Source organism: Nilaparvata lugens, chromosome 5 (genome assembly GCF_014356525.2).
Source record: "Nilaparvata lugens isolate BPH chromosome 5, ASM1435652v1, whole genome shotgun sequence".
NCBI lineage: Eukaryota > Metazoa > Arthropoda > Insecta > Hemiptera > Delphacidae > Nilaparvata > Nilaparvata lugens.
Window position 1 is genome coordinate 5,889,943 of NC_052508.1, and position 13,454 is coordinate 5,903,396.

At 36.8% G+C, this 13,454-nt stretch overlaps 1 protein-coding gene across 2 annotated transcripts in view; it reads right to left on the reverse strand.

Annotated features, from left to right (window-relative positions):
- LOC111055776 (coiled-coil and C2 domain-containing protein 2A-like) overlaps positions 1-13,454 on the reverse strand; it is a 66,628-nt gene that overhangs the window by 30,470 nt on the left and 22,704 nt on the right. For both annotated transcript variants that reach the window (XM_039429816.1, XM_039429817.1), the window contains 5 exons: positions 11,338-11,568; positions 8,493-8,732; positions 5,304-5,424; positions 3,029-3,229; positions 749-963 (listed from right to left, as the gene is read on the reverse strand). In XM_039429816.1, coding sequence (XP_039285750.1) covers positions 749-963; positions 3,029-3,229; positions 5,304-5,424; positions 8,493-8,732; positions 11,338-11,568 — 1,008 coding nt within the window. The remainder of the gene's footprint in view (positions 1-748; positions 964-3,028; positions 3,230-5,303; positions 5,425-8,492; positions 8,733-11,337; positions 11,569-13,454) is intronic.

The window sequence follows — 13,454 nt, forward strand, 5'->3', positions numbered from 1 at the left end:
TTTGAGAATTTCTGGTGACCTCAAATATGTAAATTTGGGTATTTTTTTGTGTTTTGTGTATCACAATTCATTCCAAATATCAGTTTACTTGCTATAGTGAGGCTCACTGTAAGCTATCAGTTTATTAACTTACTAATAACTCACTCACAAACATGTTTAAAAAACTCTCACAAACATTATATATGTTTTAAAAAAGAATATTATGATCACCCCGACACATATTACAAGACAGTGACAAGACAGTGAGGGTTGGCAAAGTTGTTCTCCTATCTTTCTCCACTGCCATTATAACGTGGACCTCACAATAGCAGGTAGCCTGAGCTCCGCAAGGGTCAAATTGAAAAACTGACGTAATGAAATATTGAAGAAATAGGCCTATAACCATCCTCGGTAAGTTAAGAATCTATTTATGCAAAATTTCAAGTTAATCAGTCCGGTAGTTCAGACGTGATGATGCGTCAAACATAATTTTCTTATCTTTTTCGTGTACAAGCCAATTCTTTCCTTTATTATACATATAATTTATTATACATTTTTGTGGACTCAGAATTATGTGCGAATTAAGTTATCATGTAACGTAAGTAACATAACTTTTAGACTCTGTGTTCGAAATTAAGGTTTGACGCAGTTTTGAGCAAATTCCTGTTTACCTGAATTGTATTTGCATATAAATAAATGAATAATAATCATATGTGTATAATAATTTATAGATATGTGTAAAATAATTCTGGTTAATGATTATACTTACCCCATATCAGGCACCTGGTCCTCAATGACAATATCCCTGAGCGCTCTCTGATGCCTTGCCTGCCTGAATCGCCTCACTAGGTTGTCCTTGACCTTGGCTAGGAAAACCACTCCATACGCTCTATGTGTCTCTATGCTTCCCCCACCACCCAACCCCGTCACACTCTCCCCCTGTTTCAAGGGGCTGCTGGCCGTTGATAGTCTCTTCTCGTAGATCTAGGAAGGAAAGAATGAGTAAGAGAATCAAATGAGTTGAATCAGCAAATAAAAATGGAAAAATATTATGATATCACACAAAAATATATGAAATCAACACTACTCTCTACACGGTCGACAAAGGTGGCACAGCCAAATAATGTAAGTTCCCAAGTGTTTTTCACCTATCTGCACAGTGTTTCCTGTTAAAATTAGTATTATAAAACTGTGGGTAGATGATACAAGCTGATAAGTCATGATTAGTAAACTTTTCAGGAGAGCAATTTGAAAGTTTGGCATGGCTGCCAAAATCAGCTATCATATTTCTTACCCATTTTACACTAATATAATCAGCTGATCTTTGACTATTTGAATATAAAATATCAAGGAATAGAACATTTATTTAAATAAACTAATAAGGGTCCGATACACTATGGAACTTGGATCGGTCAGCTTGGTTCGGGGAACCAAGTTCGTGTAAAGGTGCGTAAAGTACGCGCCGCGAACATGAGCAATTCACTTTTAATCAGCTGATTATATTTGCATTTTTACAGAAACGGTAAGATACAGATATAAAAAGCTTGGCATCAGCTGATTAAAAGCGAATTGCTCATGTTCGCGGCGCGTAAATCTGTACGCACCTTAGGATTTGTCCCACACACTGTAGTGGGGAGAGCGAACAACCGTTCGTTACTTCAGTGTTTTTCGGGGTCTAGAGATGAGTGTGTCAAAGTTTGCAGCTGCTGTGGGAAGGAAATATATTGGATACATATAGATAGAATACATCGCTCTGGCGGACGAACCGAACAAAGTTTTCAATCCAGATTGAAGACCAAGTTTTCACGAATTCGGTTCGCGGTTCGCCAATTTTCCACATACACTGGGGTTCTTGCGAACCAAGTTCGCCGATCCAAGTTCCCTAGTGTATGGGGTCCTTTCTGAATTTTTGCAAGTGATGTCAGAGATATCATGTATTGCCATCTGACAAATGTTTCAAGTTACAATGCAACAGTATAGGAAATATGTTAAAAATCTATTTTTTACTAATTTAAATATATTTTTTATGAATTAATTGATATTATGTACAAGTATTTATCAAGGTAACCTAACTTGAACTGTTTGCCAAGTTGTATGGGTTATGTAATTTTTAATTTTTATGATTTTATAATAGCCTACCAGTATCAAATTTTGCCATCTTTTGATAACTGTATTATTTTACAAACCGGTAGTAGAGTGTTGATATATTTGTACTTATCAATATTTGTCATCTTAGGTATTGGAAGAAAATGTTCTATCAGGCTTGGGCAAGGCCTTTATCTCAGCTATTTACAGAGATACAACCTTTAGATGAGGTACCACCATAGAGAAACGATAGCATATAAGTAGATATCCCATGGTATAGGGCGTTTATGCACTACCCCTGTAAACAGAGGAGGTAGTGGTTTATGTCGCAAGTTTTACTGTTATCCCAAGCCGATAGTTCACATAGTTCTTTTCTATGCAGCTGTGTGACGCTGGTAGTCTCTCAAATTGTGCCGTTCATACACTATCACCCCAACAAGACAGTAAAAATTGACAATAATCGACAGTAATCGGCTTGAGATAACAGTAAAAGTTGCGACATAAATTCCCTATACCATGTGATATCTACTTACGCTATTGTTTCTCTATGTTACAACCTACAGAGATACATCTTATAGATGGTATAGTTATACCATCTTATAGATTTATTTTTTCTGAACACAACCATATGCATAACTCAATTTGGTCAAAAATGTGACTTATCAACTTTTGTCATCTACCCACAGATTAAAATAAATATTAATTAATATGAATCCTTAAATATTAATTCCAATAAATTTTGTATCATAACATCGATAAATGAATATTAAACGACTCTTATAAACCAAATTTGAAGAAAGAAAACTGCTTTTATGCTGTGGGTATACCTTGATTAGGAGAAAAACAACAGATTTAATCCAATTCTGTCTCCCGAATAGTTAATTGTTACATAGTTAATTGTTAATTGTTATATAGTTAATTGTTACATGAATGAGGTTATGTAAACATTCAAAATAGAGTATACCTTGAAAATATCGGGCGGTATCTCCCGTTCGCGCAGTGGTATGCATCTGACTCCTCTGAATTCAGGTGTGGCCTGGTCTCTGAGACGCAGCAGTTTGAGTCGAGGATTCTTCTCCAGTTCTTCATCGGTGCAGAATTCAAACTGCGCAACTAGTGGATTCAATAGAGGCTCCTTTACAAGCGTCACTTCATGCGATGCTGCCTGCAAAATAAAAAATCTGGTGTGGCGCACTCACACAACTTTCCTTGCCGTTATGAAAATTGATCACCTGACGCTAGTGGTCACGCGCATCTCAAGTTAGAAGATATGAGCCAGCTGGTGAGAGGACAATAACGTTGGAGACACACGAGGTCTGCTATCTCTTCATAGTGAATGATTTGATAGAATCAACAGTTGCCAACAGTTTGCAATTGAATAATCACATTTTCTCGAATTTCAAGCTTATTTTCAATTTCAAGTGAAAATGTTACTGAACATTAATTGAAGAGATTTTCATGCTCAATCTTTTCCACTTGAAATGTTTTGTTCAAATCGTATCTGAAGCCTGATAATTGGGAATCTAAAATCAAACTTTGCATAGTTGGGCGGAGCTATGGATGTCAATCCCGGTATTTCGGGATTATCCAATATCAATCCCGGGATTCCGGGACTGATAAAAATCAGTTTCATGCATTTTAAACCAATTGATCCTCCTCAATTACATGTTCAGTAACAGTGTGTGGAGATGAAAAAGGGCTCATTATAGAGGGAGAAGATATTCACTTTTTGTGTAGTTGAGTCCGGTCTTTCTAAGTATCAATAAATCTGTGGTTTTTGACAATAATTTCTTAGTCTTTTTCATTCAAGGAGAAGTATTATTGAAATGGAAAAATACTTAGAAATACCTTAATATTAAAAGTAAACATTCTATTTCTATGAATGTTTTCAAAATGAAATTTCTTAGAGCCAACTACTTCAACTAGATATTTTACTTATGATAGAGAAAGAGAAGAGAAGAGGAATAATTATTAGACAGATTGAATAGATGGTGCTTGTTTATTTCTGTTTTCTGAAGTATTTTCAAAGTTCTGAGAGCATTTCAAGGAAATAACATCAGCACTATTGCAAATATTGCGCCGTCTATTCCAGAGAGTATAGAATGTAATATATTCTATCCTCCTGGTCTAGGCTGGTAACATAGAATAGGTACAGAATGGAAACAGTCAATCAAACGCCTATCCAACCAATGCTTTTTACATGGCGCAAATACTAGACACGTCACGTGACCTTAGGAAGTTCCAATCCTGGTCTTCTGATTGGCTCGTAGCAGTGAACGAGATCAATTGATGCGGATCATTAAAGTGATCCGAACTTACCATCAATACTATTACAATGCGGAACTTCCTAACAAGATGGCGAATTTTTGCGCCAGGGTACTAGCCAAGTTCCCATACTGTATGTATACTGTGCTGATAATTGTGGTGCTATGTAAACAGAAACAAACGTAGAGGCATAGCAACCGATCAACAACCATTCTGCGAATGATGTGAACCGATAATGCGAATTCTATTTAGCCAGTACAGAGTACAGTATATTATGTACATGCAACTGTAGGCTGTTCCTGTAGAATAAATTAGTCAAACACTTGAGCTGGGTTTACACCAAAGTTATTACCAAAATGTTAATAACTTAATTCTTATAGATTCTATTAGATTGAACGGAACTTGACAAACACATATGTTCATCATGTGTATGATGAGTTATGTTCAATCTAATAGAATTTATAAGGATTAAGTTATTAACATGTTGTTGATAACTTTGGTGTAAACGCAGCTTTAGAAAAATAAATTAGTTATACAAAACTCATATTCATCACCGTAAATTAATTCTATATTGAATTGATTTTGGAAAAATACGATTTACAATTCCAGGTTTTCTAATCCCGAAAATCCCGGGATTGACGCGGAAAAATCCCGGGATTGTTGGGTATCAAAAATGGACCAGGATTCCGGGATTGACATCCCTAAGCGGAGTTCCTGAAATTTTTAGAGATATGGGACTTGTGTCAGTTGATAGAGCTTATCAATGACTTTAAGGTATAAATGTGATCAAAATAGTTGGAGTCGTTTTCGAGAAAATCGCGAAAACCCAGTTATTGAATACATTTTCGCCATTTTAGTTGCCATCTTGAATTGCATTTGATCAAAACTGTTGGTGTCGGTACTCTCATACTTTTAAGAGAATCAATTTATAATTCAAAACAAATAAGACTGGGATAGGTTCGAATTCTCCTCACCTTCAACGATTCGAAAAATTCGGCATTACTGGGATCGTTTGGGTCCAGCTGTGTTTTGTCGGCCCAATCTTTCAGTTTGCTTATGTCCTTGATCAGGCTCAGAGCTGGAGCTACTTTGTTCCTGAAAAAATATTTATATTTCAAATTAACACTTTGTTCCTGGAAATTAAAGTTTGATCAGTCCAATTCAAGATCATGGAAATATATGAGATACCGTACTTTTATTCCAGATCAAGTTTAGTATTGACTGATGTCTACTGTAACAATTCAAACACCCCGCTCTCATAGGTTATTAATTATTAGAATATCGGAGTCATCACTCAGGCCACCAAATTGGACTTCTGTACCGGTGAGCTGAGAGAGTGATGACCGCGTAGAGGCGAAACTAGAGAGAGAACGTTCCGAGACGCGCTAGAGGAAGGTTGTGCGTGAGATGTAGTTTTTAGTAATGTGATTGAGGAGTGATTATGTTTAGAGAGAGATTATAGATGATTGTTATGGGATTTTTTTTCAATAGAGTGAGATTGTTTTGGTGAATTTGCGTATTTATTTAATAGTTATCCTATAAAAGTAGCAGGGCCCAGGACCCTAAAAACCAGGTGGTGGCAGCGCTACTGGAGAGCACTGTCATGCTCGCCACGCACGCCACACTACTAATTTTCTTCAAATATTCAATGACTTGATTAGGTGGAGCTTGATAATCAATTAATGATTGATTCTATTATTGGATTAGACTTGGAAAATTACGCATACTTCTGCAATTTAATTATATATTCAATTAATCTGCAATCTTAATATTTATAGACGATATCTAATTTGTCATTGGTAAACCAATCAGAAGTATTCTGACAGCTAGTTGTCCGAACGTAGTGAGGTTTATGTTACAACTCGATTTGCTTTTGTCGGTCTGTATGTAACGCGATTACGGCCAAACGCGTTGATAGAATTCGATGGGATTTGGCAGGAATTCGATGTATACACAAGGTTTTTTGAAATTTTGCATTTTAAGGATAATATGAAAGGAAAAGGAATTCCTCCATATCACTATAAATATCATCTACTTTGAAGATAGGATCAATCAGACTATAGAGTTATTCATAATCAATCAGCTGACAAGTGGATTATTCATTGCATGCATTACACATATGTATGTCTATTTCTATAAGGTAGGGTTTCAATATTTCTTATTATGCGTGCCCATCAGTATCAATATTCCCACATTTGAAAAACAAATTTAATAGGTGATTGGAAATAAAATAAAAAAAATAATAAATAATTAAATGAACTGAATAATGCCGAAGAAATTATAATATTCTTGATTGAAGAAATTAATTTAAAAATAGTTGAGAAATATGTTTTCAGATTGAAAGATTATCCATGAAACTAGATAAAACTCATCATATGGGATACTAATTCAAACGTGAACTGAGTTTATTTTTTATTATGCTTGCCCATCAGTATCAATATTGTCACATTTAAGTGAGTTTTTGATCTTGGAGAAAACAAATAACAGGTTTTAAGAGTAAATTATGATTCAACTGTGAATTTTGATTCAACTGAATCAACTAGAACAGGATGAGAAAACTGCGTGAGGTCTACTGTTCACAGAACTACTAGTTTAACGATTCATTAATATTGAAATATTGTTCATAGATAGACAGCCTTAAGGCCCGGTGTCTAGAAAACATGTTAAAACTAATGGACCATCAAGTCCTTATTAGATTTATAGATTTAATGGTCCTTTAGATTTCATAAGCATCGTAGAGACCAGGTCTAAATATTTCTCTTTAAAAATATTGAGGAGTACATTCTACTCCTACATCAGCACTACAGTGAGGTCCACGTTATAATGGCAGTGAAAAAAGGTAGGTGAGCAGCCGATTCTCTGCTTTGCCACTGCCTTCTATAGAGAGTTGAAGATAACGGTATATCTGTTGTAATATTAACTGCTCATAATTGTTTAAAATAATCAATTATATGATTTGAAATTTATGTTTATAGACTGACGATGGTGTGATCATCGAAACTAGTAGTCATAATTTGTATTCTTATTATATTATTTTATTAATTTCAGAGAGTACTATAATTCTATTTTATAATCAATTATATTTTATTCGTCAAGAAAATTTAACGTGGCCCACACTATAGACAAATAGACATGATGATACAGTATTTCCAACTTTAATTTGGGAGAGCACAAGGTTACCTGATTTTTTCTCTCCCTATCATTTTGATGATGTAGGCCTACTTATTGGATGAATCAATAAAGAATAAACACAATTTGATAGGTACTGAAATAGTATCTCAAGTCACAAGGACGGGAAGAGGCCTTTTGCAGGCGAGAATGATGTTTCTAGTCGAGGCGTTAGCCGAGACTAGAATTTCATTCGAGCACTGCAAAAGACATTCACGCCCCAGTAACTTACACTATTTTTTGTCATAGTAATCTAGAAAAGAATAATTGAGAAACAGAAAACATTACCTGCTTGTGCTGACATTACTACATACATTCTATAAACATATCCTAGTTTAAAAGTTTCGAATCAGGAATTTCTTGATTGTAATTGACAAAACTTCCACCTGGAGCGCTAAACGGCGGTTTTTGTACCAGTTGTGCTGTTCCTAATTCGGAACTAGGAAACATACTCGACTGTAAAGAAAACTTATGATTTTATTACAGTACAGTATGCTGTAATGAGAATCATATGTTTATTAAATGAAAAAAGGCTAAAAAATTGTCAAAAAACCATGGATTTATTGCTACTTAGAAAGATCGGTACGGTTATTACACCATTGTCAATCTCTGATAAACTCTTTTCTATAAATCTTAGTTTATCAGAGAATGACAATGGTGTAATAACCGAAACCGGTCTTTCTAAGTAGCAATAAATCCGAGGGTTTTTGACAATTTCTTAGCCTTTTTTTCATATAATATGAATAATTACCACAATATCAACTTCTCAACTATTCAAAGAGTGAAAATCATATGTTTATTTGTTCTACAATCAGCCGTTTACCGGCTTGATTTCATGGATGTAAAACAGCTGGAATCGAATGACTTTGCCAAAAATTACTAAACAAGAAAAATGAGTATTAAAGAACACATTTCTCGGTGGGTTCCGAACATCATTTTTCTATTCTAAACATGAAATGCAAATTTCTAGGTGGGTTCCGAACCACCGATCTCACCTGCTCCTGACAGCAGCGGGCAAATACTTGTCGGGCGGACACAAGACGACACCGTTCTCCTGTGCCCAGCCGGTGCGACAGATAACCACGCCCTCAGTGTAGGGACACAGTGGCGCTCCACCCGGCACAATCGAGAACTCCACACCGGCGCCCACTGCACCCACACCATTCACTCCTCTCACCACAGAGCAGCTGCTGAACACCAGCTGTTCCACGGGCGCGGAGTCCAGGGTTACCCCGCTGTAACAGAAAACCGAATTATTGGACTATTTATTTATTCACTAGCTTGCCCGGCAAACTTCGTACCGCCAAATAGTTAATGCATCTCATGACAAACTTTAGCTGGATGCACACCTGAGGAGGCGCGATGCGGCATTCTGCATTCAGGTGCTTCTTGCTTATTGGTTTGAATGGAAGCACTGACACACAAATTTTCCCGTGCATTTTCTAAATTTACAGAATTTCGAGTTCTGCGACCCAAGTTTGGATGTCGTTAGTACCACGACATTAAAATAATTAAAATTTTGTAAATCAGTAGAGAGAAAATTGAAAAACAGATCGATTAATAATAAGTCATTAATAATAATCATGTCATGTACTGTATTCTATCGTATTTTGGTTTTTTGAAATGAATTAAATTGAATTACTTTCACACATTCACAACTTTCAAACTTTACACTTTTACAACTTTCGAGAAGCACTGTCCAATATTTTCCATACCAATATCTAAGCATAATAAACTACAAACATGCTATCAAAAAGAAACAAACGCTTTTATTCACTCCAATCAATTATTATTTGTGTAAACACAAATGTTTACACAATGTGTACGTTCTGTGTATAGTAAATTGTTTCAGTTCCAATCGTAAATTGTTCCATCACGTGACTAGTGCAAAATGTTCCCATGGAACGCCATTTCAAAATCTTTAGTTCAAGCTTTTGGCGCGCACATATAAAGTTGATTTACACTAAAATGTGTCGTTTACTAGCTGCGTGAATGAAGAAAGGCTGTTTTACAAACCTACCGTCTAGAAAAGTGTAAATTTCTTTTTCCTACAGTTACGTTGAAAAGTGGCCATTGCTGCACTGATTACAGAACGCAAAGAATCACTTTTCCGCTCTAGTGCGGGAAAAATTTTTCCTGCACTCCAGATTTGCAACATGACAACGCAAAATAGTTGGTGGGTTATATGGAGCACCAGTGCAGCAAAATCAAAATTAAGTTGGTAACTATAGTGTGGTGGTGCACGTTATAAGATTCTTAATCTGGTGGACAGGCACAGTGGATGACAGCACAGTGCCACCCACACACCACACAGCCGCCATTCAAACACACATACTACATTCTATTTTATTTATTAATAATAAAATTACACAGATTTACATTTGATGGATTTCAGGAATTTTACCCATAATTACCCACTTTTCATATTCAATGGTAACTGTAGGAAAAACTTAATGTGAAATACGTGCGCAAAGTTCCTCTGCTGCACTCAAAAAACCATTCCGCCCTCGCCTACGGCTCGGGCGTAAACGTTTCTTTCGGTGCAGCAAACTGTCACTTTGCGCACTAGTTGCACAAATAACTATTATTCCATTACTCTCAAATTTTCTATCGAGAAAAATTCATTTAATGAATGGTTATCAAACATTATATTGTTGGTTATGTATTCTATGCTATGGTGAACAAACTATCAGCGCATGCGCAGAGAAGCAAGCAGACTACAATAATCGACCAATGAGAGCTCAGATAGTTGGAGCCTGTTGGTACTGTACCAGGTCGGACAATTTACCACACTTCGACTGTGGGGCAGGATTTTGGAACTGGAACAGGTTTCTGGAACAGAATCTGTCAAAATTCCTCCCATGGAACGCAGAACTTTTTACTTGGTAAATTGTGAATCTGACAATTTACCACATTCCATGTACACAGAACGGGCCCATTGCTGGATGGTTACACACAGAACAGTCATTCTGTTTTTAGTCGGTTTAGAATAAAATACATGGGCGGTTATGGAGCAGCATACACTCTTGTCTCCTATCTACCGACGGCTGTTGGATGACGCAATGATTATAACAGCTGATTTTTATTTCTGTGTGTGGCCAGCTCACAAATCTTCTCCCATAAGGGAGAAATCAACAATATTAATTTGTTGATTAATTATTAATTCTACATTGTTAAAAGACGATCCGGCAACAGAGCAAAGCGAGAAAGGGATAGCACTACCCGCTTTTTTGAATGATAGACAAGGATAGCAATACCATTGCTAATCAAACACTGCCATTATAACGTGAACCTCATATAGGCATGGCGTGAGAAATAGGCTCAACTCACACTTACGCGACTCAGGTCGAGAAGAGACTGCATCTCTAGCTGTGACTGTAGTCTCTTCTCGTCGCAGCATGTGTTTTAAAATGGTGACGTCGCGGAGACTAGAATCATAGAGAAACAATAGCGTAAGTAGATATCCCATAGTATAGGGCGTTTATGTCGCAACTTTTACTGTTATTTCAAGCCGATTAATGTTAATTATTGTCGAATTTTACTGTTGGGGTGAGAGTGCATGAACGGCACAATATGAGAGACTACCAGTGTCACACAGCTTCACGGGAAAGAATTACATGAACTATCGGCTTGAGATAACAGTAAAAATTGCGACATAAACGCCCTAAACCATGGGATATCTACTTACGCTTGTTTCTCTATGCTAGAATCGACTAGTCTGAGTGTCACCACTTGAAAACACATGCTGTGTCGAGAAGAGACTAGAGTCGCAGTCTCTTCTCGACTTGAGTCGCGTAAGTGTGAGTTGAGCCATAGATTGAAGAACAAATGCACGCCAACCTTGAAGGAATCGGAATAAAAATCTCAGCAACGTTTCGCCTGCCATCCATAATCAACTCGACGGAGAGCGTCTGCGGCCAATGGAGAATGCGAATGGCGAACAGCTGATTGAAGGTGACCTTGAAGCTCTGGTCCAGTGACTGCGGCAATGTCTGACAAACCTCCTGTCCGTTGTAGAGGATGCGAAACGCGATCTGACATCTTTTCACCAGTGACCTGCGCTGTTGTTCACTGGAAACAAGATACAATCATTTAATGGAGAAATTATTATTATTATTATTATTATTATTATTATTATTATTATTATGAGCCTGTTGTGCATTTCCTCATATTAAGTATTTGTACACTATGTGATGAATAAATAAATTGTTTTGCTAAAATAAATAAATAAATAAATTATTATTATTATTGAAAGAAAATCCAAATTAAATGCTGTAATTCACCCCGAAGACTTCTGCTACTGCAAATATTGACAACAGGGTAAACAGCTAGATGTAAATTCGATGAGCGCTACTATTCAAAAATTATTTGTCAGCCCGGGAATCGAACCCAGTACCTCCTAATTGCCGGTCAGGAATGCTTACCCTTACACCAAACTGACAATCTCTGGACAGCAGCGCTCATATAATATGAATAGTTACCACAATATCAACTTCTCAACTATACAAAAAGTGAAAATCATATGTTTATTTGTTCTACAATCAGCTTGATTTCATGGATGTAAAACAGCTGAAATTGAATGACTTTGCCAAAAATTACTAAACAAGAAAAATGAGTATTAAAGAACACATTTCTCGGTGGGTTCCGAACATCATTTTTCTATTCTAAGCATGAAATGCAAATTTCTAGGTGGGTTCCGAACCACCGATCTCACCTGCTCCTGACAGCAGCGGGCAAATACTTGTCGGGCGGACACAAGACGACACCGTTCTCCTGTGCCCAGCCGGTGCGACAGATAACCACGCCCTCAGTGTAGGGACACAGTGGCGCTCCACCCGGCACAATCGAGAACTCCACACCGGCGCCCACTGCACCCACACCATTCACTCCTCTCACCACAGAGCAGCTGCTGAACACCAGCTGTTCCACGGGCGCGGAGTCCAGGGTTACCCCGCTGTAACAGAAAACCGAATTATTGGACTATTTATTTATTCACTAGCTTGCCCGGCAAACTTCGTACCGCCAAATAGTTAATGCATCTCATGACAAACTTCTGCATACCTGAGGAGGCGCGATGCGCCATTCTGCATCCAGGTGCTTCTTGCTTATTGGTTTGAATGGAAGCACTGACACACAAATTTTCCCGTGCATATTCTAAATTTACAGAATTTCGAGTTCTGCGACCCAAGTTTGGATGTCGTTAGTACCGCGACATTAAAAGAATTAAAATTTTGTAAATCAGTAGAGAGAAAATTGAAAAACAGATCGATTAATAATAAGTCATTTATAATAATCATGTCATGTAATGTATTCTATTGTATTTTGGTTTTTTGAAATGAATTAAATTGAATTACTTTCACACATTCACAACTTTCAAACTTTACACTTTTACAACTTTCGAGAAGCACTGTCTAATATTTTCCATACCAATATCTAAGCATAATAAACTACAAACATGCTATCAAAAAGAATCAAACGCTTTTATTCACTCCAATCAATTATTATTTGTGTAAACACAAATGTATGTGTACGTTCTGTGTATAGTAAATTGTTCCAGTTCCAATCGTAAATTGTTCCATCACGTGACTAGTGCAAAATGTTCCTATGGAACGCCATTTCAAAATCTTTGGTTCAAGCTTTTGGCGCGCACATATAAAGTTGATTTACACTAAAATGTGTCGTTTACTAGCTGCGTGAATGAAGAAAGGCTGTTTTACAAACCTACCGTCTAGAAAAGTGTAAATTTCTTTTATTCCATTACTCTCAAATTTTCTATCGAGAAAAATTCATTTAATGAATGGTTAGGCCTATCAAACATCGTATTGTAGGTTGTGTATTCTATGCTATGCTATGGTGAACAAACTATCAGCGCATGCGCAGAGAAGCAAGCAGACTACAATAATCGACCAATGAGAGCTCAGATGGTTGGAACTGTACCAGGTCGGACAATTTACCAC